The sequence below is a fragment of the Mrakia frigida genome (genome assembly GCF_051309035.1).
Source record: "Mrakia frigida strain ATCC 22029 unplaced genomic scaffold BDY24scaffold_41, whole genome shotgun sequence".
Classification (NCBI taxonomy): domain Eukaryota; kingdom Fungi; phylum Basidiomycota; class Tremellomycetes; order Cystofilobasidiales; family Mrakiaceae; genus Mrakia; species Mrakia frigida.
In genome coordinates, this window is record NW_027481240.1 from 109,444 (window position 1) to 133,185 (window position 23,742).

At 53.8% G+C, this 23,742-nt stretch overlaps 9 protein-coding genes across 9 annotated transcripts; 4 read left to right on the forward strand and 5 right to left on the reverse strand.

Moving 5' to 3' along the window:
* Positions 1-651: 651 nt before the first annotated feature.
* BDY24DRAFT_211683 (guanine nucleotide-binding protein subunit alpha) lies at positions 652-2,933 on the reverse strand. The gene is made up of 12 exons (XM_076636517.1): positions 2,753-2,933; positions 2,583-2,660; positions 2,413-2,461; positions 2,218-2,315; positions 1,956-2,104; positions 1,721-1,850; positions 1,588-1,643; positions 1,392-1,509; positions 1,166-1,309; positions 1,024-1,091; positions 894-950; positions 652-814 (listed from the first exon to the last, which is right to left on the reverse strand). Exons 1-12 carry the CDS (start codon positions 2,828-2,830, stop codon positions 772-774), a joined length of 1,068 nt encoding a protein of 355 aa, XP_076492820.1. The 5' UTR covers positions 2,831-2,933; the 3' UTR covers positions 652-771.
* A 1,442-nt stretch (positions 2,934-4,375) lies between these two features.
* Positions 4,376-7,325, reverse strand: BDY24DRAFT_372408 (Mis12-Mtw1 protein family-domain-containing protein; the record flags this gene model as incomplete). Its single annotated transcript, XM_076638190.1, has 8 exons — positions 4,376-4,840; positions 4,944-5,166; positions 5,270-5,361; positions 5,439-5,755; positions 5,909-6,185; positions 6,415-6,785; positions 6,881-7,025; positions 7,137-7,325. The coding sequence occupies 8 exons, from the start codon at positions 7,323-7,325 to the stop codon at positions 4,376-4,378; spliced, it is 2,079 nt and encodes a 692-aa protein (XP_076492821.1).
* Positions 7,326-7,525: 200 nt separating this feature from the next.
* Positions 7,526-9,024, reverse strand: BDY24DRAFT_402561 (uncharacterized protein). The gene is made up of 5 exons (XM_076642234.1): positions 8,793-9,024; positions 8,665-8,731; positions 8,294-8,475; positions 8,150-8,216; positions 7,526-8,075 (listed from the first exon to the last, which is right to left on the reverse strand). The coding sequence occupies exons 1-5, from the start codon at positions 8,991-8,993 to the stop codon at positions 7,624-7,626; spliced, it is 969 nt and encodes a 322-aa protein (XP_076492822.1). The 5' UTR covers positions 8,994-9,024; the 3' UTR covers positions 7,526-7,623.
* A 71-nt stretch (positions 9,025-9,095) lies between these two features.
* Positions 9,096-10,835, forward strand: BDY24DRAFT_418697 (uncharacterized protein; the record flags this gene model as incomplete). The annotated part of the gene is made up of 7 exons (XM_076643885.1): positions 9,096-9,300; positions 9,372-9,476; positions 9,547-9,652; positions 9,767-9,777; positions 9,849-9,873; positions 10,126-10,202; positions 10,300-10,835. The coding sequence occupies 7 exons, from the start codon at positions 9,096-9,098 to the stop codon at positions 10,833-10,835; spliced, it is 1,065 nt and encodes a 354-aa protein (XP_076492823.1).
* Positions 10,836-11,411: 576 nt separating this feature from the next.
* Positions 11,412-15,600, reverse strand: BDY24DRAFT_402566 (uncharacterized protein). Its single transcript, XM_076642235.1, has 18 exons — positions 15,480-15,600; positions 15,376-15,411; positions 15,298-15,305; positions 15,179-15,231; positions 14,938-15,012; positions 14,090-14,856; positions 13,963-14,020; positions 13,821-13,891; positions 13,435-13,745; positions 13,351-13,366; positions 13,164-13,286; positions 12,953-13,078; positions 12,818-12,883; positions 12,710-12,739; positions 12,502-12,622; positions 12,267-12,430; positions 11,738-12,189; positions 11,412-11,644 (listed from the first exon to the last, which is right to left on the reverse strand). The coding sequence occupies exons 1-18, from the start codon at positions 15,556-15,558 to the stop codon at positions 11,459-11,461; spliced, it is 2,742 nt and encodes a 913-aa protein (XP_076492824.1). The 5' UTR covers positions 15,559-15,600; the 3' UTR covers positions 11,412-11,458.
* Positions 15,601-15,847: 247 nt separating this feature from the next.
* On the forward strand, positions 15,848-18,677 carry CDC23 (anaphase promoting complex subunit CDC23; the record flags this gene model as incomplete). The annotated part of the gene is made up of 12 exons (XM_076643886.1): positions 15,848-15,924; positions 16,020-16,377; positions 16,457-16,499; positions 16,573-16,663; positions 16,742-16,874; positions 16,952-17,177; positions 17,260-17,439; positions 17,546-17,710; positions 17,796-17,904; positions 17,987-18,043; positions 18,144-18,462; positions 18,609-18,677. The coding sequence occupies 12 exons, from the start codon at positions 15,848-15,850 to the stop codon at positions 18,675-18,677; spliced, it is 1,827 nt and encodes a 608-aa protein (XP_076492825.1).
* Positions 18,678-18,986: 309 nt separating this feature from the next.
* On the forward strand, positions 18,987-20,569 carry MED6 (mediator complex subunit MED6; the record flags this gene model as incomplete). Its single annotated transcript, XM_076643887.1, has 6 exons — positions 18,987-19,061; positions 19,148-19,176; positions 19,281-19,400; positions 19,483-19,574; positions 19,657-19,739; positions 19,832-20,569. The coding sequence occupies 6 exons, from the start codon at positions 18,987-18,989 to the stop codon at positions 20,567-20,569; spliced, it is 1,137 nt and encodes a 378-aa protein (XP_076492826.1).
* On the reverse strand, positions 20,430-22,459 carry BDY24DRAFT_444716 (RlpA-like double-psi beta-barrel-protein domain-containing protein-containing protein). The gene is made up of 7 exons (XM_076644868.1): positions 22,252-22,459; positions 22,006-22,094; positions 21,800-21,922; positions 21,585-21,697; positions 21,334-21,429; positions 21,168-21,199; positions 20,430-21,034 (listed from the first exon to the last, which is right to left on the reverse strand). The coding sequence occupies exons 1-7, from the start codon at positions 22,393-22,395 to the stop codon at positions 20,915-20,917; spliced, it is 717 nt and encodes a 238-aa protein (XP_076492827.1). The 5' UTR covers positions 22,396-22,459; the 3' UTR covers positions 20,430-20,914.
* Positions 22,460-22,523: 64 nt separating this feature from the next.
* Positions 22,524-23,640, forward strand: BDY24DRAFT_402571 (uncharacterized protein; the record flags this gene model as incomplete). Its single annotated transcript, XM_076642236.1, has 3 exons — positions 22,524-22,673; positions 22,761-23,364; positions 23,482-23,640. 3 exons carry the CDS (start codon positions 22,527-22,529, stop codon positions 23,631-23,633), a joined length of 903 nt encoding a protein of 300 aa, XP_076492828.1. The 3' UTR covers positions 23,634-23,640.
* Between the last annotated feature and the right edge of the window lie 102 nt (positions 23,641-23,742).

Here is a 23,742-nt window from a genome sequence, read left to right on the forward strand (position 1 = left end):
TCGGATTCCAGAGAGAGTGACGTTGCACTCGGGGACTATAAGGAAATGGGAAAATCTTCCTTTTGCTCGAATTAGAGAGCTGAATCGACCTTCCAGTCCTCTGCCCCTTGCTTTGTAAACAGATCAAACCGCTCAAACAAGAATTTTCCATCCGAAGGGCCCTAGCTTCTTCGACTGGGGCCGTCACGATCCAGCTGGCTTCTCCTCCCCTAGTCCTTCGAGAGCCTTTCGAATCTGACCAGTCGGGTGGTATATACTAGTGATCTCGTCCCACTCGCAAACTTGAAGCTGAAAGGTCGAGGGAAGAAAGGAGGGGAACGAGCAAGACCCAGCTCTCCGGGTCGACGCGTCGTCTTTCCTCTCTCTCGTTCAGGACGAAGATCGGCGCTCTGTTCACTGCTTCGCTTGACTCCAAAAAAAAGATCAGATCATGAACATCACGGCAAAAGGAGCTGGTTGTAGTACCAAAGACGGAGAACGGAGCGAGCAGAAACCAAGAAAACGAGAGCGAGCGAAACGCGAGGGGAACTAAAAGAGACAGAAGAGGGACGTAAACGAACAGATTAACTGAGACGCAAAAAGGACAGAAACGAGTAGGATATGTAAGAATACTAAAGACTCGGGGCTGATATCTAGAGATATAAAGAGGGGGGGAATCAAGCGGAGGGAGGGGGGCGTAGAGACGTGATGTGGTGACTCGTGAATAAGTGTTCGTGGGCAGTTGAGGAAGAGAAGAGACGTGTAGAGAGAGGTAGAGAAGGATTTGGCGGCCTAGATGACGGCCATCTCTGTCAGGGAGCGTCGGACGATGATGCTGCGAGGAGAGAGAACGAAGGAGAGGACGTGTCAGTTTGAAAGCTCGTCGAGAGAGAACAAGAGACTTGTGGACGAACTCGGAGACGGCAGCCATGACCACTCGAAGCATGTTGGTATCGACGGCACAGGTGAAACTGAAGGAAGGAGAACATTTCGAGTCAGGTCGAGGTCGAAAGAGAAGAAAAGGAAAGACGAGAGAGGACTCACTGGCAGTAGACCTCCTTCGACGTCAAACGGTTGAGACGCTGGAACTTCTTTTGGAAGAACTCTCGTCCCTATAGCGTCGAAAAGAGACATAGAGTTAGCTGATGTCTCGGGAGAACGAAGGACGCATGGGAAAGCAACGAACCTGCAAGTAATCTCCCGGAGGACCCTTGTAGTCGCTAAAGTACTGCTCAATCTGCGAGTGGGTCTTCAACTTCTCCCTAAAGATATCATCCTTGTTCAGGAAAAGGATGATGCTCGTCTTGGTGAACCATTGGGAGTTGCAGATCTGTCCGAAAAGAAGGAGGAGAGGAGAAATCAGCGGTCGAGTTCGAGCTCGAGACGAGGAGACGAGAGAGGCTGAGATTCACCGAATCGAAGAGCATGAGAGCCTCCTGCATTTGATTCGAGTCCTTATCCTCTACCAGACACTGATCGTATCCAGAGATGGCGACGAGGAAGAGAATAGCGGTCACGTCCTCGAAACAGCTGCGAGAGAACGAACAAACTCGAGTCAAACATCGGATCTCTCAGACGAGTCGAGGAGACGGCAAAAACGAAACGCACTGGATCCACTTCTTCCTCTCCGAACGTTGACCTCCCACATCGAACATCGAGTAGTTCTACGAAGGGAAGAAAGAGAGTTTCAATCAGCTCGACGCGACTTTCGTTCAACCAACTTCATTTCTTCAAAACTCACAAGCTCTCCAATCTTGAACGCTGTCTCTGAGATACCCGTCGTCTTAGCCCTACTCCTAACCGTATCCTGTTCCGTCGGACGGTAATCAGGCAAGAACAGTCGGTCGATGTTTTGGAAGTAATACGGCAAGCTGAGGAGAGAGGGAAGGGAAAAAGAAGGGTGAGCTTCGAGCTCATTGTCCAAGAGATCCCCTGTTTCGCTCCGAGGAAGCGTAGGACGATGGACAAGGACTCACTTCTCAGGCAGAGCGGCCTCGTTTCCCCTCTCGTAACACCTCTGCACCTCAGGATCCGTCCAGAGGCTAAGCAGAGGTCTCATGTACTCTATCGGGAAAGCCTGGCCAGTTTGAAGATCCGGAGCGGCATCAACGATTGCCACGTTCCTCTGTGATGATAAAGCAACCAAAGGTGAAAAAAGGAAGTCAGCTCGAGCTGGTCTTGAGCTCAGGCGGTGAGGAGACGAGAAGGAGGAGAAGGAGGTGAAGGAGTTGAACGAACTCGGTTATCAGGAGCCACACACATCTCCCACTGATCCATCGTATCGATAATCGTCCTCATTCCGCTGACGAGGTTGGAGAAGACGAGTTGACGGTAGTCTGAGAGGAAGAGAGGAGGGAGAGTCAGGCCATCGATGATCGGCGAAAGGTCAACGCGAAGGGTCAAGCTCGAAAAGCGAGATGAAGATGGACTCACGTTCGTTTTCCGAAGGCGTAAAAGGGACGTTGTGAATGAGACGCATTTGCTGGTGGCGCCCATGGCGATGAAGGAATCAAAGTCAGCATGGAAGCGAGAGGATGGGAAGGAAGGAAGGGAGGGAGGGAAGGGAAAGAAGGAGGTCGCGAAACGACCTCATCGAAGCTCACCTTTAGAACTGTACTCTTCCCACTCTCTCCAGCTCCCAGTAACAGCAGTTTAACCTGCATCTGCATCTTCCGCTCATCCTGTACCCGTCAATTCAAGTGAAAACGCGTCAGGAATTCGAGCTTCAAGAAAGAGAGGGAAGGAAGGGAAACGCAGGCTGAATTGAACTGACCTCTCTGATGGCTTTCTCTACCTCTCTATTCCGTCTAGCTTCGGGTGTATCAGATTCTGATGACATGCATGCTCCCATGGCGAAAAGATACGCTGGTGGAAGGGTGGTTTAGGAGTGTGGGTATGGTGGTAGAACGTGTGAGGTCTTGAGGTTGTTGGTGTTTGAGGAGCGATTCGAAACTGGACGAGAGAAAGTTGACGAGGAGTTGGGTCAGTTGCGGAAAAAGTAGAGAAGTTGGGAATAGATCGAAAGTTGGTTGAGTGATTCCATGGAGGTGATGGAGCGATGGTGGAGAGGGAAATCTGGGGGAGAAAGAGAGAGGGTGGACGGAAGGGGAGGGGAAGCGTCGAGGTCATCGAGGGGAGGGCAGGACTCGACGAAGCTGAGAGCTCATCCACTGCTGCCGAGAGTCCATCCAACCTCTGTACGTTTCCCTCGATGGCCATGCTGTCCACTCCGAGCTCGAGTTCCCGAGTGAAGAGAATCCACCGAAGGAAGGGCGAAGAAGACGAGAAGGAAGCGACTGCGACCTTCTCCAGTCTCCTCCTCCTCCTCCCTCCTCCTCTTCTCCATCCACATCCAATCTGAACGGTGCACTCACAGAAGAAGACCAGAGAGAGAAAGAACGTCTATCAGAGAAAAGAGTTTGCGCAAAGGGAGAAGGAGATGGTTGGAGGAAAGAAACAAGGACCTAACGAAACCTCTCCTCTTCGAACAAAAGGGAGAGGGGTCTTTCGAATCTCCGACCGAGGAGTTTCATTTTCTCTCCTCCCTCTGACAGTGAGACGAGAACAGGGACTAAGCGAGAGGAGGACCTTCGTGATAGGATTTCCCGACAGGGTTTTTCCCTCCTACAGGGCACGTCCGACGTCGAACCGCAAACGCGTCGTTCAGGTTGCCATTCTCTTCACTTGTGAGCTCGGTCCCTTGAACAAGATCGTTGTTCAGTTTGGCCTGTTCATATTCGCAGGTCCAAGAGCGGGAGGAACGGTTTACCCGAGAACAAGGGCGTGGCGAAGCGAGAAGGTTTCAGCCCGAGATGCGACGCGGTTTTTCTTACGCTCGTTCCCTTTCGAGAGACGTTGTTCTTCAGAGATGAGAAGTGAAAGCACGAGGCCATGACATAATATACGAGTGAATTTTTTGAGGGTCACGGTACGGCTGAGTTCATACAGTATCTAGCCGACGAAAACTCTCCTCACTCCCTTGTTTTCCGACGATCGCGTCGTTCCCTTCTCTCCCTTTCCCTCTCTCTCAAACAGAACAAGCTTTTGTGAGTAGCAATCGTGGTATCAAAAACGAGATAGAGAAGCAGCAATGACGAACGAAAAAGCAAAGCGAGATGCAAGTCCTTCTTCCAATGCGATGGCAAAACCCCCGTTTCCTCGACGCGAGTTGATGATTATGGAGCGTTAAGAGCGAGAGAGAAAAAGAGACGAGATAGAAAGAGAAACCGAAGGTGAAGAAAGAAGAAGAAAAATAAAAACGAAGGTTCGAAACACGCAGAGAACGAAAAGAACGAAAGAGATGAAGACAAAAAGACGAAACCCGACCAACCACTCCTCCTCCTCCTTCCCAACTCAAGATAACCCAACCCAACCCTGACCCAGTACTCGCACTCCTCTACTCCGCTGGTCCTGGTGTCCTCCCACTCCTAAACGGTGTCGACCCCGTAGCTCGTCTCGGCGTCGTCGGAGGAAGAGCAGATCGTCTCGGTGTCGTAGGAGGAATCAACGAGTTCGACGACGACGATCCCGAGGGTCCCAAAGCTGAAAGAGCAGCGGCGGCTTGAAGGGTTTCCTGTTTCGGATGGACTGCAGCTCGGTTGGCGAGCGCTCGAAGGGTGGCCATGGGATCTGAGAACGAGGACGCCGACGCCGACGAGGAGGTAGAAGGGAGGTTGAGGAGGGAGGAAGGACCTGGACCGGAGTTGGAGGAGGAAGAAAGAGCGTGGGAGGAGGAGGTTTGACCTGCTGAGTCTCGATCTCGAAGGGTCTGAGTGAGGTTGGCGAAGAGAGAGTCCATGAGACGAGTGGATTCGTTGGAAACTTGGACGGCTGTTTGGGTGATTTGTTGCATCGTGTGAATCTGGAGGAGTGAGATGGGCGAGTGAAGAAGCTCAGCAAGGCCAGAGCAACGAAGGAAGAGAGAATCGAGCTCGACGGGAGCTAAAGGTCGAAGTCGAACTCACCGAGAACTCCAAATCCTCCGGTACCTCAGCTCCTCCCTCCCTCCCAAGGACCAGCTTAGCCAGCTCCGCCGCCTGAACATCCGCCGGATCCATCAGGTCGTCCAGCAGCGAGTCTGCCCAGTCCGGAGAGGTGACCTTCTTGATGATCGCGTCGCAGGTTCGAGTTTGAAGAGCGTTCGCTGACTTGACGGCTGCTGACCAAAGAGCCTCTTCGGCACGACCCCTGGAGAAAGGAGGGAGGTGAAAAGGGTGTCAGGGTTGTACTTTGGAAGTAAGAGAGCAGCCTTGGGCACGAGGAGGGAAGAAGAGAGGAGAGGGAAGCTCACTTCTTGATGAACCGTTCTCCCTCGGCCTCGACCTTCCGGTTCTGAACGTTTCCAGGGTGAGGTAGCGTTGGCTTCTTCGGAAGAGAAAAGGGCTGAAGTAGGCGAAACAGAGGTCAGCTTACTCCTCTCGACCAAAACGAAAGGGAAAGGAGGGAAGGAAAGAACGAACCTGCGACCCAGATGACTGAGGATTCGTATCGACCTTGGCCTTGACCAGCATTCTCAACACATCCTCCATCACCTCAGCAGCAATGATCTCTCCATCCTTCGTCCTCGAAGCACTCGACGACGAGGCTTTGGCCTTGCCCTTGCCCTTGACGTCGGGAGGAGGACCTGCGCTTCCATCGACGGAGCCTGTCGAGGCGAGGGTCGAAGCGACTCGTTTCCCAACGAAGACGAGGAGGTGACGCATCCGAATAGCTTCCGGTTCCTCTCCATCGATATGCTTGTAGAACGAGGAGGTGTCGACTTGAGCATGGGGAGTAGCTGAGGGACGATACGGATGAAGGCGAGGTCAGCTCTGGTTCCTCCTTCCTTCCTTTCTCCTCCCTCCCTGCCTCCCAAAGTCCAGATCGCGACCGTCTCTTCGGCCCCGATCCAACACCATCAAGTGAAGCGCAAAAGTAAAGGTGGACTCACTAGCTTCACCCTTCCCGAAACTAGCACTAGCTCTCGCTCCCCTCTGAGAGAACGAGTTCCTCTTCGACACGTTCTTCCTCATCTCCTGGTTCTTGCGAATCATCGGCGTATCGCTGATCTGTATCGGTACCGTCGAGTCTCCAGCTGATACGTCTGCCGAGTGTCCGTGGGAGGTTGAAGGCTTGGGTGGAGCAGGGAGGGAGAAGAGTTTGGAGGAGGAGGATGACTTGGGTTTGGGCGGAGCGAAGCTGAGGATCTCGAAGGCTGGAGCACCGTGCTAGGAAGGGAGAACGCGAGAACGAAGGGAAGAGGTTAGGACTAGATCTTTACGATCACTGTCCGAGCATGTATGCTGGGTAGGAGGAGAGAGAAGAGGAGAGGAAGGGAGAAGGACGCGTGGGGACTCTCCGTTCCAAACACCTCGTTCCTCCGATCCATCCCTTCGCTGCCTTCGATATCCCTTAGCCCCAAACGCGATCCAGAGATAGAGAGAGAAAGGTACTCACTCCTACGACCTTACTCCTCTTGACCTGTTCCTCCGCCATCTCGTCCATCAACCTTCCTCCCTCCAATCCCAACTCGACTTCCTCCTCCCTCCCTACCGAACCCGCAACCTTGCCCTTCGCCGACCGAGGCTTCTTCGCTACCACCGACGGACCTGCACTCTCTTCCTCCCCGTCCTCTTCGTCTGGATCCTTGGCTGCTTTGGCGACGAACGAAGGGCGGCCTCGAGCTGGCTTTCGAGAGACCGGAGGAGGAGGAAGCATGAGTCCTCGCGAGGAGGAGGAGGTTGATTGCGCTGATGGTAGAGGTTGGGAGGAGGGAGAAGGAGGAGTTTGGGAGGATGGGACAGGTGGTGGGAAAGGAGTTATAGAAACTGTGAAGAAAGGACGAAGAGGGATGCGGTCAGGATGGATGGATGGATGGAAAGAGAGGAGAGGGGAAGGGAGGGAAGGAAGGGAAGGAACTAACGTTTTGCTTTGGCTTTGGCCTTCCCCTTGGACTTTGGTTTCGATTTTGTTGCTGGAGGTGGTGGAGGAGGTTGAGCTGATGATGTTGATGGTGGATTGGGAGGTTGAGAAGATTGAGAGGCAGCTAGAAGGCGCTCGATAGGAAGCTGGAGAGAGAATCCAAGGAAGGTCAGCTCCCTCTCTTTTCTCCCTTCCTCTTCGTCCATCTCTCTCAATCCCTCGCTCTAATACGTGTAGATGTATAGCTGAAGACTCACTTCTTGACTAGCATCTCTTCTCATCCTCTTTGATCCGCTCCTGAAGACCTCCTCCTCGCTCGCATCCAGGGCAGGGAAGGAAGGAGGAGCGCGTCGCTTTGTCGTCGAGGGTTCCGCTGGTTCTGGAGATTGATGAGTCGAGGAGGAAGATCCATTCGAGACCCTCGTGGATGCTCTACGAGTTGCCATCGGAACAGGAGGTGGGAGAACGGCGATGGATGCAATGGCGGAGGGGAAGAAGGGGAAGAGAGAGCGAAAGGAGAGCGAGTTGTTGACTGTTGCTTTCCAACCTCTCCTTTCGCAGAAGGGGCGTCCTTTTCCATTTTCCTTTCCTCCCCCCCAATTTCAGCTCCGTCGTTTTCTGTAGCTCTCGTCTTGAGCTTGATCAACTCAACACGAAGACAGATATATAGATGAAGATCTAGAGAAGACATCGGACTAGAAAAATCTACGCGAAACCCAGCAAGCCATCTCTCTTCGTTTCCCTCTACAAGTTCCTAACCCCTCCGTCGTCCTCCTCGTCAAGATCCTGCTCTCCACCTTCCACCCTCATAGCTGAAAGCATCTTCAGCCACAGTCCCTGTAGCCTACCCATCGTTCTTCCGTCCAGCTCCAACACCTTCCCTATAGAATCGACCTCGACGGGAGTCAACCAAACGTGCTCTGCCCTCTCTTCCTCTCCTGACCCTCCTGACGCGTCCTTGAGCGCGTTCTCTCGCCGAGAGGGTTTGGCTGAGAAAAGTGGACGGTCGAAGTGGTAGGAGAGGAAGGACGTCGCGTGGGAGACGTCCTGGAGGAGTTGGGAGGCGGCGAGACGTTCGGGTTCGGGTCGAGAGGAGGAGGGAGAGGACCAGGCGGTGAGGCATTCCGAGACGGTGAGGAGGTGAGGGTATTGGAGAGCTCGAGGGGAGATGGCACAAAGCAGAGCTTTGAAGGAGTCTGAAAGGCGTCGAAGGAAGAAGGGTCAGCGAGGAAAGAAGACAGCGACGAGGGAGAGAAACGGAAGAACGAACCGTTGTAGAGTCCAGCCATGAGAAGGACCTGTCCAGACGTATGAGCGAGGTGCATTGTGGTTATCCACTGCGGCGAAAAAAGGCCAGGACGTTCAGATCAGTCTTCGAGCGGGAGATGATGTAGAGAGAAAGCTTGAAGCTCACCTTCGACCGACAACCCCTCGCCAACGTCTCCCCGTTCACTGCGTCCTTCAGCTTCAAGCAAGCCCTCAACGCAAGATCCAAGATCTCTCGGTTATCCGTTCCCTCCGGAGCGAGTATTTCTGAGCAGACGTCCAAGCATTCTTGATACCGCTGGCGGTGGTAGGCGGAAACAGCGACGTGCTCTGTGAGCGAGGTCGAAGGAAGGAGAGGACAAAGTCAGCTCGAGCTCATTTCTTCTCTCCCCTTGAGCTTTATCGGCTCGAAAAAAGCTCAGGCCCAGTCCTGACGCCATCCATCGTAGACTGGCATTCTCTCGAGGACCTAGGAAGAGTATCTCCAACGGGAGAAGGAGAAGGAAAACTCGAGCTCACCTCGATTCCTCTGCTTGACCTTCCCCTCGGCAGTCTTCTTCGCCAGTATCTCCTCGTCCGCGAACCACTGCGAAGAAAAGATCAGCTTCTATTCTTGCCTCACATCCCTCTAAACGAGCTGAACCTACCCCGAACTTCGTCTCTGCTTGATCCCAGTTGTACGACGCCTTTCCCTGGTCGATTGCTCGTTGGATCCTCTCCTCCTTTGAGCTCAGCTTCGGAGGAGCAGACGACTCTTCTTCCGATTCCGAGTCGGACTGAGGGAAGAGGGAGAGAAAGGCTAGTTCTGTGGGAAGAACAGCTGCTGTAGAAAAAGGAGGGGAGGACATGGTGTTGCGTCGAGGCGGAGGGAAGAAGGAGTTGGGGGGGGAAGGAAAAGCGTGAGCTCGACTCGAATGCTTCGTTGCTTTCCAACCGTCAGCTGCGAAATCATGGTCAAATCTTCTCAGACCTCAAACTCTGCTCCAGTCGAGACTTCGGGGTCTCATCCTACCCTCGAAACTATTCTGGAGCATCAAATCGCTTTGGAGAGGAAGCTGGAGGCGTTGGAGCAGCATGTCCTCTTCTCGAGCAGAAGCGGGGGAGGGAACGAGATCGGACGAGCTGCTGGGAAAGTAGGGGTGTTTTGGGACGTCGGTGAGTGGTTAAATCCTACCCTTTCGAATGATTGTGTACCAAAACTGACTGACCGATCTTCCTCCTTACAGAGAATTGCTCGCCTTCTGCATCCCTCGACGCTTCAGGCTTCGTTCGGTCTCTTCTCAGCGTCGTGTCGACTCCTGGTCAGCGGGTTGAGATCAACGCATACTACGGTGAGATCTAAAGGTCATCAAACTGCTAAAAGAGCCCTTCAGCTGAACCTTCTCTCGACTTCTGCTGCAGACGTCGGCAACGAGAACGCGCCTCCCAGGAGAGCTCTTCGAGGAGCGCTAGAAGCTGCCGGCGTCGTGGTTCGAGACTGCACCAGGCTCGTATCATCGAAGAAGGAGTGAGTAAGTTCCGTCCTCTTGTCGACAGGGAGTACGGAATATTAGAGCCGGCCAGTCGAAGAAGTTGAGCGACGACGCGAGCTGATCCTTCGCTTCTCATTCATCGACTCAAGCGTTGCTGATCGTGGGTACCTCGAGCCTCTTCCTTCTGCACAGCGAGATAAGAACTCACTGAGTGAGCTTTTCTCTCTGCAGATCGAATCATGGTGGACGCGATGGAGTTCGTCGTCGACCACCCTGGCTGTTCTCTCGTCTTGATGTTAGTTCACGCTCCTCCCCTTCCACACAGGACCACCACATAGCTAATGATCCGCCTCGTCTTTGACAGCTCTGACGACGCCGACTTCGCTTACCTTCTCAGTCGAGCGAGGATGAGGCAAGTTCAAGGGCGACGCGTCTTTCCTCTTCAACTTCGTCTTTATCGCTCTAGTTCACTGACTTGTTGGTCTTGTCGCTCTCTCTGTTTATTCAGAGGCTCGAAAGTTGTACTCGTCAACATGGATTCGTCGAATGCCAAGCTGAGAGAAGCAGCGAGCGACGTGATCAATTGTGAGTCCGCGTTTTCGACGAGATTGCTATTGCTACCTGTTGCTGCTAAAGCGAGGAAAGCTGAAGATGTGCTTCTGAAACCTCGGGTTTCTAACAGGGAAATCTATCGTCCTTGGAAGTCAGAATCTTTCGTCCAAGTCTTCGGTGAAGCAACCTTCGTCGTCGGAAGTCGTCGCCAACCATCCGGACGACGCTTCTCCTCCCTCAAAGGTCTACTCCGAGGATAACACCACTCCCATCAAGACTTCACCACGTCCCATACCCGCTACTATCCCGCTTCTTCTCCTCCCTCCACCTCCGGCCAACGTCGAGCAGTCTCTCGCCGTCGCGTCGAAGGCTGCAGAAGAGAAAATGATCGTGCACGTCCCCCTGCCGTCAACGATGAGCGTCTATCCCAAACGTCTTCAAGAGCCTCTCGTACAGCTCATCGCAGCCGTCGTTGCGGCTGGACGCCGACATTCGTCGGCCAAACCAACCTTCAGCGAAGTCGCCGAGTTCATTCCCAAACATCAACGCAGGTGCCCATACAGGAAGTTCGGTTCGCTTGTCAAAGCAGCGTCAAAAGTGGGAGTCGTAGGGTTTGCAGCAACGACTCCATCTACTTCTCGCGTCTGGTTATTGGACCCCGATTAGAAGTACCTAGGTAACGGGTTTCGTTTTTTTGTTTTGTTTTCTCAATCTCGTTCCTTTCTTTCGAACATGCTCGGCTCTTCGATATGGTGATCACCTTGAAGCATCGATATCTCTTATACGGTCTTAGTCAGACGTAATCCATCATTTATTCTTCGATCTATGGCTTTCGCCCCTGCCGAGTTCGACGCGTCGGTTCGTCGTCTTCTTTCTCTCTAAACGACGACCCTGTTATCTCGCTTGTTACACCTTGAATCTTTTCACGCCTTTCTACTAGACTTGAGAGAGGAAAGGAGATCATCAAAGACTGAAGGGCACGGTTTCGAATCATGTCGAGCGACCGTGTCGGACGCGTCTCCTCCTCGCTTTTTTTCGTTCACGAATCCTCCCTCCTCATTCCGTTCCCGTTCACCTTCGTCTTTCAATTTCATATGAAAGGGAATTCCCTCATCACTGTCGGTCGTCACTCGGGAGAGGCCTTCCACGGTACAGGACACGATTTCGACGCGTCTTGCCTCCCTCGATTTTGCGAGATGGCAGCCTGTTTGTTTCTCTGCGCGAAATCGGATTGCTGAGAATCATCAGATGCATGCAAATCTACAACGATAGAGAGTCTACCCAAAAGCTCAAGGCTTCCACTCGGCCCAGCTGCTCCCTCCCGTCGTGCCAGTCCCTCCAGCTCCCACTCCTCCTCCCGGATCACCTGCGAACTCCTGAGGAAGAGCCGACGGAGTCTGACCTCCCTGACTGCTTCCTCCGTTGGCCGAGTAGAGGTCGAGTTGAAGATCGATGTCGGAGGGGAGGAAGAAGTCCTGTGTACGAGCGGAAAGATGGAGGATGGGTTGGCTCGATACGAACGCTGGTGGAAAAGACCGAGGAGGAGTTAGAAGAAACGAAAGACTCACCTCCATCCCACCACTCAACAGCTGATTCGATCCCAAGTCCGAATCACTCAACCACAAGGGAAGAGCGCCTCCCTCATCGACCGACATCCCGACACTCCCCAGAAGATCCTGAGCGTATCCCCAGTCGAACCCGAGTAGCGACGACGAGGGAGATGACACCGTGACTCCGATCTCGATTCTTGCTGCTGATGGATCGAAAGCGAGAGCCTGGACGTCGTTGAAGTTGGCCGTCGTCGAAGCGAGGGAGGAAGACGCGTGGGGAGGAAAAGGGAAACCGGTGTGGGAGTTGAGGTTGAGTTGCTCAGGGTACAGCGAAGGGTGGAGGGGTGGAGCCGCTCGGGAGGTTGGAGATCCGGGCGCGGAGGGAGGAGCGGATGAGGGAGGAACGACGCGTCGACGACGAGCTTTTCGAAGCATCAGGCGGAGAGAACGAGCGTAGCGACCTGCTCCCGCTGCGAAAAAGAGACCAAAATCGAAAGAGAAAATTAGCGAGGCCAATACGCAAGAGAAAAATCGAGGAGAAACATACCCTCAGCGAGCAAACCTGCGAGTTGATCGACGTCTTTCGCCGTTTGCCTCAGATCGAGCTCCTTCGGGAAGAGACGAGCGATCCTGATGAGAAGGGATCCAACAAAGGCCGCTGTAACATGGGTATAGTGAACAGCAAAACGGAAGTTCGCACGGTACGAGTCCCTGCGAGTTTGGAAGGAAGAGAGGAAGAGTCAGTTCAAGCGAACCCAAGGCAAGGGAAGGAAGCGACTCACGGAGCCAGACAAATTTCCAACGCCGCTTGAGCGTTTCGAAGAGCCCGAAGAGCGAGTGTTCTTTGAAGGATAGGCATCTTGAGGACGTCGACCACGTTGTGGACGCCTCGTAAAGCAAAGCCTGAAAGAGGAGGAGGACGAGGAAGAGACACGACGAGTCAGCTCTTCGTCGCAAGTCAGATGCGAAGAGTAAAGCAGTTCGACCTACAATTGTGGAAAAGGTTGGTGTATTCTCGCTCTGGGTTCGTAGGAGATGTGGGACAGAAACGTCAATCTCGACGAGATGTCGAAGGGCAGTGAAAGTTGGACGACTCACGAATCAAAAGAGACTGCTCTCGAAGTCTTTTCTGACCTCGATCGTCCGACGATAAGGGAACAGCAGCTGCGAGATGATAGAGATTTAGCTCGGGAGGACCTCGAGAAGAAGTGAGAATACAAAGGGACGACTCACAGCTGAACTCGTGCCATTTCTTGTGCCACTCGTGGACCTCGTTGTTGGCTTGATCGAGCAGCAAGATCGTCGAAGCATCGATGGTCACGTCGTTGACCAGTTTCGACAGCTCGTGGTGATACTTGGCTGTTATCGCGAAGGAAGGAAAGAGGAGAGGGGATCAGTTCGACGCGTCCAGCGACCAACTTGGGGGGAGACGGGGTGAACGAACCTCTGATCGTCATCAACTCCGTCGTCGAGACGACCTTGATATCGGTCTCTATCGAAAGAGGATGCTTGAGAAGCTCTTGGCAACGGAGAATGGCTTCATCGACTTGTACGATCGGCGTGCGACCTGGAGGAAGAAGGAAATCAGAAGTCAGCTCGAAATCTCCTCTTCTGACTTCGGCGCTACTCACCATTTCCGTAAGACATCTGAGCAGACAGGGTAGAGTCAGCCGGATTTCCTCAGGAGAGGGAAGGGAGAAAGATACACCGCTCACCTGATTATCGAAGTTGAACAGCACGAACCCGACTCTCGCCTTCGAAACCAACACACGATCCGCCTCAAGCTCATCTCCCGTCTTCCCTGCTCCCATCCCCGTAGCTAGGAGCTTATAGAAAGCCTCGTTGCAACCGATATCCATCCCTAGTCGAACGGCATGCCCACCACAAAGCCAGCCCGAGTCGTTCCATCCAGACGTCAGCAGCAGTGCTTGGACGGCTCCGACCCTGACGGTCTTGCTGAAGAGACTCTGCATAGCCTGTTGTTTGAGATGACCCCAGAGTTGTCGCTGCTTATCCGAGATGGGTCCTGAAAGAGTCGAAAGAAGGGAGCAACGGAGTCAGCTAAGGAAGACGCCTCGAGAGAGACAGGAGGGAAACGCACCTCCGCTGTCCTCGATGGATGAAGCGACGTAGCAGATAGCTGAGAAGCAGAACGGGTGTTCTCGTTTCATCCTGCGGGGGATACAGGTTTCGCATCAGAACCAGAGGAAAAGGAGACAGGCGAGCGCGTCAAACCCACTCACTTTTCGTAAGTATCGACTTTGGGATCGAAGACCGAAAGGAACTGATCGGCTCCTCCCCCTATAAGAGACCGAGTGAGAGAAAATGTCAGTCCAAACTGAGGGACCATCGATCTCGAGTCGAACTCACAGTAGAGCCTGTGCAAACTCCTAGCCTCCTCGTCCGAAATCAATCCCGCCTCCAAGCAACTCGTAAACGTATGAACCTGACCTCTCTCCAACCCTCCTTCAGGATTCAGCGGCTCGGGCTTCACTCCTCTCGACGTAACGTCTCCAAACTTGACGCGTTTCACTGATCCACCAGCGACCGCGTTGTCGTTGCTCTCCCCGAGATCTCGTTTCTTCGACCTCTCCGGAGCATGTTCTCGTTCCGAGGCAGCGTCAGCTAGACTCTGGATCGAGGAGAGAGGTGCGAGAAGAGCTGAGGGAGGGAGCTCGCCCCCTGCGTCCGACGAGGCGTCTGAGCGTGCTGGAGAGGACGGTCGAAGGGGAGGTGGGTAGGATGAGGAGGACGAGGCGGTGGCGTTGACGGGCATAGGAGCGAGGTGTCGTATTGGAGCCAGATGAGTTGGAGGAGGTTGGAGGGTTGGGGGTGGGTAGGAAAGGGACGGCTGGTTTTGGAAAGGAGAGGGAGGCTGAGGGGAGGTCAAGGACGGGGTTTGATAATGGCTGAAGGAGGTGACGAAGTTGGCTGGGAAGCTGCTCGAGCTGGGAGTGGGATGTGAGGGAGGGGACATGAGGGGTGGGGAGGCGTTCCAGGGTTGTTGTTGAGGTTGACGAGGATAAAGGAGAGAGGGGATGGAGGGAGGCGGCATCGGAACACCTCGAATATGGGCGAGAATCTCTGAGAGAGCTGACTGAACTCCTCCCATTTCCCTCTCGAGACCTTGAATCCGTCTTTGACCAAGAAGAGAAGTCAAGAGTCAGTAGACGAACAAGAAAAGAGGAAGAGGTCGAACGGGGAGAGATGGAACGAACTCTGTCGCCTCTACGCCTGGATCCCTAGGAGGCTTCTCGAACACGCAATCCAGATTGGCGTTGGTACATCGTTTACTGAAGTGAGAGAACGAGCGAAGAGATGCAGTCAGCCAACGGAAAAGAGGGAAGGAAAACAGAGCTCGTCGGTTGCCTCTCCTCGATTTCCTCCAAGTCTCTTGTTCTTTCTCCCTCCAACCAGAGCCCTCGAGCGCGACACGAGACTCAAGGAAACGCAACTCACCAGGGAGGATCATCGCAGCCTATGCATCTAGTCCGAGTAGCTCTACAGTTGTTCTGCAGTCAGGAGAAAAGATCAGAGGTGAGCTCAACAAGGGAGGGAAGGTCGAGAGGAGAACGAACGCAAGCTCCTGGAGAATGAGAGCAGCAAAGGTCAGTCCCTTGTCAATCTCAGCGTAGTATGGGAGACGGTTCACTCACTGAGTGCCTTCACCACGGCTGGCTTCTTCTTCTCCCCTGGAACGAAGGAGAGGAAGGAAGGAAGCGGGTCAGCTCGAGCCGTGAGTTGACGAGAGAAAGCTCACCTGTAGAAGATCCCTCTCCATTTCTGATGGTGTTAAATTCCTTGTCCTTGAAACCTGAAGAGCTGGAGGACTCGGACATGCTGAAGGAGATTCTTCTGCTCAAAGAGAGATGCTGATGGTTGGAGGTCAACTTGAGGACGGGGAGACTCTGGCGATTTCAGCCGGAGGGATAAAATGGTAGATATTCGACGTTTTTTTGACAGATTCGGAAAGATAGGCCTCCGCTCTAGAGTACGCTTAGCTTCCGAAGCCTTTCCGGATTCCGAGGTAGGATTTGTGACCGAACGAAACAAGGGCTTGTTTCCAAGGCAGAGGAGCTTCGAGCTCGAGCTCTTTGTTGACTTCAACTTTCACCGTCCTACCACCCGATGGATCGATTCCCAACAGAGCTCAGACAGGCTGTGAAGGACTGTAGGGATAGAGGTCTCATAGCAGCAGCGAAATGGTGAGAAATCCTTTCCTCCCATCCAGCTGGGTCGCGTCGAATCGATCGAAGCTGACCTCTCTCTCCTCCTCCCCTCTTCCTTCACGTCGTTCCAGGGCTTCCGAACTCCTCACCTCGATACCACCTTCCTCTCGTTCAGCACCTCCCATCTCAGCCTTCCCCGATTTCTTCTTCCAAACTTCTACACCTTCACGTCCAGGAGGAATCGGACGACCATCTTCACCAACAGGAGGAGGAGGCCGACCTTCCCTCTCAACCTTCTCTCCGTCAGACTTCCTTCCACCTCCATCACAACCTCTACCTTCACACAATCCACCATCATCCGAAGAAGAAGATCTCTACGATCTCGGGAAGTCTTACTTTGACGCGAAGGAGCTCGAGAGGTGCGCTTGGACGTTGAGGGAGTGTCAGACAGGGAAGGCTGGATTCTTGAGGATCTACGCTAAGTTTCTGGTCAGTCTCCAATCAAGATGAACGAAGATAGATAGGGGAGCTCGAACTGATTCATAAGTACTTTGTTCCGGGCTTGTAGAGTGCCGATAAGAGGATGCAAGAGGGTCTTCCATCGGTGATGGGTGAGCTCGACATTCTCCTTCCTTCCTCCTCCCTCATGCTTCGCCTCTTCTGACCTTTCCTTTCACTCTCCAGGCACCCAAGACGATCGACACTTCCTCTCTCCATCCTTTCAACCTCTCCTCGCCGAACTCAGCTCTGCAACGGATCCCTTCCTGCTATACCTGTTCGTCTTGCTCCTTCAACTCTGCGAAACGTGATCGTGCGAGCTCAACTCTCCTCCTTTCCTTTCTCTTTTTGGCAGCAAGGGAATGATGCTGTTCCGCCTGCACAAACGTCCAGAAGCAGCCGAATGCTTTGTTCTCAGTCTAGAAAAGTACCCTTGTAACTGGAGTTGCTGGCTAGGTCTCGCTTCTTGCGTCAAGTCAACGGACGAGGTGAGCTCGAACTTCTCGTCTTCCCCTCTTCTCCTTTTTGCTCACTTTCCTCTCTCTTTGATCGGTTCGACCTTCAGCTCGAAGCAGTCCTCCCTCTACTTCCCTCTGGCCATCCTTTCACCCACTGTTTCGAAATCCACACTCGTCTCGACCTTCACACCGCTACGGAAACCGTCGACGAGATGATCACGGACCTCGAGGAGAAGGTGTTCTCTATCGCTTCGACACCTCAAGGGAAGCAGAAGGGGAAGGCTTGGATCTGGGGAGTGAGCATGAAGGGGATGGTCGCTTATCATCAACGAGGTTCGTCCCTCTCTTCTTCGTTGAAGGGAGCACGAAGGGACAGAAAGCTGACACGCGTCTTTCGATTCTGGGATTCGAGTAGACTTTGCTCGAGCAGAAGCAGCCTTCGACGCCGTTCAGAAACTCGATCCCTTCCGACTGGACGACGTCGATGTATACTCGAACATGCTTTACGTGATGCCCAAGCTCAGCAAACTCGCTCAGCTCGCGAAGGAGTACTGCGATATCGATAGGAATCGGGCGGAGACGTGTTGCTTGATCGGTGAGTCCTCACGCTCCTCTCTTTTCTTCCTACGTTTGATCTTCTCTCTTCCTGAATCCTCTACTGACTCCTTTGCCTCTGACTGGTGACCTCGGACTCGTTGCAGGCAACTTCTACTCCTCCCGAGGCGAACACCCGAAAGCGATCCAGTACTTCAAACGCTCGCTCCAACTCAACCGAGACTACCTCCCCGCTTGGACGCTCATGGGCCACGAGTACGTCGAGATGAAGAACTCGCATGCTGCTATAGAAGCTTACAGGAGAGCTGTTGGTGCGTCGTACCTCGCTTCTTTCTCGACGCGTCTCGTTCTTCCCTCGCTCACCCTCTACTTCCCTCTCGTCTCTTCTCTTGCCAGATGTCAACCCCCGTGACTACCGAGCCTGGTACGGACTCGGACAAACCTACGAGCTCCTCGATATGGCTCACTACGCTATTCAGTACTACAACAAGGCGACTGCTCTGAGGTTCGTCTCCTCTCTGTCCACTCTCCCTCTTTTCTTTCAATCAATCAACTCACACCTCTTTTCTTCTCGCTCTTCTTTGCAGACCATACGACTCAAGAATGTGGCTAGCCCTAGCTCAAGTCTACGAGAATACAGGACGGTTCGTCCCTTTTCTCTCCTCTCCTCCCTTCTCTTCCCCTCCCCAACTCACCTCCTTTCTGCTTCTCTCTTCCTCTCACTTCTATCCTATCTCCCCACAGCATTCACGAAGCCATCTCCTGCCATCAACGCGCTCTCGTCGGAGCCGAACAACCCACGGGAACCACCATCCTCACCACCCTCGCTCGGCTCTACGACGTCGTCTCCGACTACCCCGCCGCTGCTGCTTCCCATCGTCGCTTGCTCAACGCGTGGAGCTCTTCCGATGCAGGAGCGGGTGGGAAGGGAGCTCCGGTGGCGAGTTATCTGTGGTTGGCGAAATACGAGTTGAGAGGAGGGGATCAGGCTGGGGAAGCTGGTGGAGGAGCGGAAGCGAATTGGGGGCTGGCTGCTCAGTATTTGCAGGGGATTGTTAAGCATGTGAGTTGGCTTGGTTGTTCGCTTAGGAGCTTAGGAGGGCTGGGTTTGGGTGGGCGAGGAGTTGGGGAAAGGAGAGAGAGGAAGGGGGAGAGAGAGACGAGACGACAACTGACGCGTCTTTTGGGTTCGGTTTGGTTCTTTTGCAGAACGTCCAAGAGAAGGAGGAGGCGGAGACGCTGTTGAAGCAGATTGCAGATCATCAGTCGATATCATGAGGGGGGAGGGAGAGAGGCGAGAAGGGAGAGGAGAGGGAGTCGCTTTCTTCGCTCGTTCTTTCGTTGCTTTTCCTACGATGTTTTTGGGCGAGTTCTCTCACTTTGAAGCCAATCATGTCCTTGTCCAGACGATTTGGGTCCTGCTGCAGTGGGAGAAAAATCTTCAGCGGAAAAGGTTCGGATCTCGCCCGTTGAATCGATCTCGAGGAAGCTCGACGACGACCGTTGGATCCCTCCCAACCACTAGCACAAAGGCCCTTCAAACTCGCCTTTCTCTTTTCTTCCCCTACTCAACTGCTCTATCTCCCGATGTCGGATCCGGAAGCTGCTTCTCCTGTTCAAGATCTGAGCAAGACGATCTGGAACTGGCCTGAATGGATCGAGGTGAGCTCGCCCTTCCCCTTCCCTTCCCTTCCCTCAACTCGACTTGAGCTTACGCTTTGAACTCTTCCTGCTTCTCCTACGCACAGGCTCTGGGACCTCTGAATGAGAAGAACGTGTAAGTCTCTAATCTTCTCTCTCTTGTTTGGAAAGAGCGAACGGAACGAAAACGAAACAAGCGAGCTCACCCTCCCCTTCCCTTCCTTCCCTTACCACCTCCAGCCTTTCCTACTTTGGTCACTCCCCTTTCTACGACAAACAGTCCTCCAACGAGATCTTGAAGATGCAGAGGATTCATACAGGCCAGGAGCAGGAAGATGGGGATGAGGAGGAGGACCTGAGGTGAGTTGGCGAGAGAGAGAGGAGAGGAGAGGAAGAGAGAGAGAGAGAGCTGACGGCTTGTTGGGCTCGTCGGTTTGGCCAGGAAATTCACAGGAGCTGAGTTTGCTCTGGTTCACGCTCGAGCACCGGGACTGTTTATCATTCACAAGAGGGAGAGGTTCAATGAGATGGAAGGTGAGAAGCAGTCAAACGAATCGAAGGGAGAGGGGGAAGGGAGCGAGAGAGCTCACCTTCGTTTCGTTTGGTTCGCAACCAGCCTCCCCTATCGCCGCCTACTTCATCGTCAACAACGACATCTATCAATCTCAAGATCTACACAGCTTACTCTCAACTAGACTCGTTCGTCCATCTTTCTTCCTTTCCTTTCCCGTCCCCTCCCTCCCTCTCAAGCTAACCTCGTCGTTTCGTTGTTGTTCTCTTTCGTCCTTCAGTCCGTGGCAGTAACCTCCATTCAATCCTCCCTCCAACTCCTCCACTCAACCTTAACCACAGCATCCCCGTTCAACCCACGCTCAGAATCCCAGTTCGTCTTGTCCTCCACGTCCAAAACAGCCCCTCCCTCGACGACGCTCCTCGAACCTTCCTCCCAACCCACCGCCAACCCCACCGGCGCCGTAGACTCTCCAGCACCAGGAACACCTTCTGTTGGCACCAACGCAGCTGCTTCCTCTTCCAAGCGCACCCAACCCGAATCCGCCTCCAACCCTCCCTCGCACTCCCTCCTCCTCGCCCTTCGCACAACCCTCACCTCCCTCCCCACCCTCCTCACCTCCTCCTCCACCGCTCCTGCTCCTCCGCCCACCAACCCTTCTTCTTCCCACTACCCATCCAACCACATCGGTGGCGGCTCTCTAGGAGGTCGAACACCCGGAGGTGCCACTCCTTCCGCGGGAACACCCTCGTTCCTGAACTCGTATACCGACTCGAGGAGGAACACCCCTGCGAGTACAGGACCCGGAGGAATGGTTCCTACGCCGCCGCCTAGTTCGAAGAACAGAGGGAGTCCGGAGGAGGGAGGTGGGGGTGGGGGAGGAGGGAAGAAGAAGAGGAGGAAAGGAGGTGCGGGAGGGAATGCGAACGCGGCGAGTGGGAGCGGGCAGGGAGGAGCGGGAGCGGGAGCAACTCCGGGAGGGCAGAGTCAGGGTGGAGGTGGGACGCCGGCGAGCTAGGGTGAGGGGGTAACGGGGTGGTTGATGCTTTTGGACGACGACGAAAGGCGAAAGGAGAAAGGAGAGGGAGACGCGTCGATCTCGAATCAGAGCGAGATTGTGTTCGAGCTCGAGAGGAAAAGAGCGAAGAGATTCGCTTTCAGGGAAGGAAGGGAAAGCTCAAGAGGAAGAGAAGTTTCGTGAAACATGGCTGAGAGAGCCGATCTGGTCGTGAAAGAAGCAAAGGAAAGAGAGAAAGCAAGGAGAACTGAAAGGAGAGCTGAGATCCGGAAACCAATCTGAGCGAGGAAAATAAAGAAAAAAACAGAAGCTGGTCCGCAAAAGGTAAATAGCAGAGAACACGTTCTACGAAGCGAAGCGAAGGAACGATCCAAAAGAGAGAGCGACGAACGCAAAGAGAGACGAAACGCGCGCCAAAGGAGGAGCTGAGGAAGGGGAGACGTAGATCGGGCAGGAACCGTTTACCTAAGGGGTTTCGGGGGTGGAGATAAAGGATAATGTTAGGCGGTGAGGGGAGAAACGAGCAAGGAAAGGAGGAAAGGGACAAGATGGAGGAAGGGATGAGGAGCGAGTGAGAAAGAGAAGAAAAGGAACGAACGAGTGGATCTGCTGGACAACATCCTCCCGAGTCTGTTAGAGATAGGGAAAAAAAGGGGGGAGTTCAACAAGGTTTCGAATGACCAGTGGCAGAAAAAGGGCTCGCTACTGGACCGAAGACAAAGGAAGGAAGAAGGAAGACGAGACGCGTCGCGACCTCAACTCACTCAGAACTTCTCCCAACGCGTCGGACTGATTAAACCCTGCCCAGTATTCGCAGTTGACTACCGAGTAGCTGGCGTTCCAGATTCCGAAATCGGTATCTGAGATCGTAAGAGAAACGGCGGACGAGAGGAGAGGGAGGGAGGGAGGAGTGGAAGAGCGCAGGAGAAGGGGTCAGCGCGGGCGAGGCGAGACGAGAGGGGAAGAGAATGCTGAGTGAGAGGATCAGAAGAGAGAATAAAAGAGTTGCACGCACATCCGTACAGAGTGGCGTTGGAAGGGTAAAACGAAGCAGGAATAGAGGGTTGAGCGAGATCGAAATTGATGTAGTGACCGGCTGAGTTGCCCTTCGTCGACGTAGCTCCACACCTGTAGAACCGAATCAAGGTAAAGACCGGCTGGGAGTTAGTCCCTCTCGAAGATGGACGAGAAATAGCGGGAAACGCGTCGCAAGAAGAAGAGGAAACGAACCAGTCTGATCCAGTCGGGCACGAATCGGTGATTTTCAGCACGACCCAGGGTTTCACTTCGGGATAGAACGGTGGATTGGAAAGGAAGGTATTCAGGAGAGTAATGTTGAAGCAGAGACCGCAACTGAAGTTCGAGGGAACGAAAGAAGAAAGGTCAGCTTGAGTCGGAGAGGACAAAGGGAACTTGGAAGCTCGACTGAAACGCACGCTGGTCCGTAGGAAGCAGGAGAACCATAGGCACTTCTAGATAGTGCGGCGGTGGGGTAATGAGTCGATAAGGGTTTGCACCCACAGGCCTGAAGGTGCAAAAAAGAGAAGAAGTGAGCTCGATTCGCCGTCGCCGTCGCGGGTCATTCTTTCCATCCTTTCCCAGGACTTTATTTCGCGAGCAGGATATAGCTGCATGAACCCCTGGTCAGGTTATTCCCATCCGAGTCCCGAAGTGAGACTCACAGCGATGGTATCGAGCCCTAGAGAGTAATAGGTCGTTGAAGCGAAGCCTGATTTTGGAAAGGTGTAGTTGGGCCCTTGAGCAGAGACCAAGTCTAGAAGTGAGAGCGATCCGAAGAGAAACAGCAGCAGAAAGGGAGCGACCATGCGATGCCGGGGGTATCTTTCGTTGTTCGTGAGGGTTAGAAGGAGAAAGAAAAGAAGAAGGAGGGAAGGGGACGAGCTCGATTTCGAGGATCGGACTTGGCCATTTCGACACTCGTCATCAACCAACCAACATGAGCTCGGACGATGAAGATTTGCTCCTCAAAAGATTCAGGGCTCTCAAAGCTAACTCGAGGGAGAGAGCTGAGACTGCTGTCGCTAGTCAGCCGCAGAAGGAGGTGGTGAAGGAGGGGAGAGAAGAGGAGGAGGAAGATCCAGAGGTGAGCTCGTTTGAGTCCCTTCCCTCCCTCTTCTTTCTCTGCCCTTTGCCCCTCCATCCAAAGCTGACTTCTTCTTCTCAACACAAGGTCGCTGCCTACCTCGCAACATTCTCCGAGTCATCTCTGCCTGAAACGGATTCAAGTCTACCACCTCCAGCAGAAAAGGGCGACGACCAAGATCTCTCTCGAGCGATTCGAGATGCCCTCGGAGAGGCTTCCCTTTGGGTCGACGACGAACCTCCAAAGGACCCTTCCCACTCTCCTCACGGATCCGACGACGAAGTAGAGGAGGAGGACTCTCAGTTCGACGAAACACTCATCGTCTCTCAAGCTCAGGACGAAGCTCTTCTCGATCCATCTCCTCCTCCCTCCCCTCCTCGACCACCTCCTCCCAAACTCCCTCCCTCGTCGACCACACCCTCCAAACCGACAGACTTTGCATCCCTACTCTCTTCCTTATCCTCTCCAGTCCACCTTCCACCTCCTCCTCCCCCGACAACCGAAGCAGGACCCTCCAACTCAGCTGCTTTCGACCGGCTCTTCTCCCTCTCCGCGTCCCAAGCTCCTCCCCTCCCGAAACCACCTCTCAACGCTCCTGGAGCTCCTCCCATAGTAGGAAAGGGTGCTCCCAAGCCCTTTGTGGTATCTGGGTTTGATCCAAGTAGGGACGACGACCTGGAGTCTTGGTGTTGTGAGTTCCATGCTTCCCCTCGACCGATTCGACCACGGTGCGACGCGTCGAAGGCCCTTCTCCCTCCTTAAGTGTGAAGCTGACAACCTCTCAACTCTCTTTGACTGCTGGGAATAGGTATCTGCAATCAAGACGCGACGCTGGTATGCTCAGGGTGCGATGGAGACCTGTACTGCAACAAGTGTTTCGTCGAAGGCCACGAGGGAGAAGGACAGGAGGAGATGAGGAGGCATAGACCTAGGAGATGGACGGGAGGTGGGAAAGGGTAGTAGGGATGATGTAGTGTTTCCAAAAGAGCTGTTTGACTGGCTTGATAAGAGAGAAGAGAAGACGGCGCGTCCGACTCGAGCCGCTTTCACCTTACTTCGGTTGCGATAA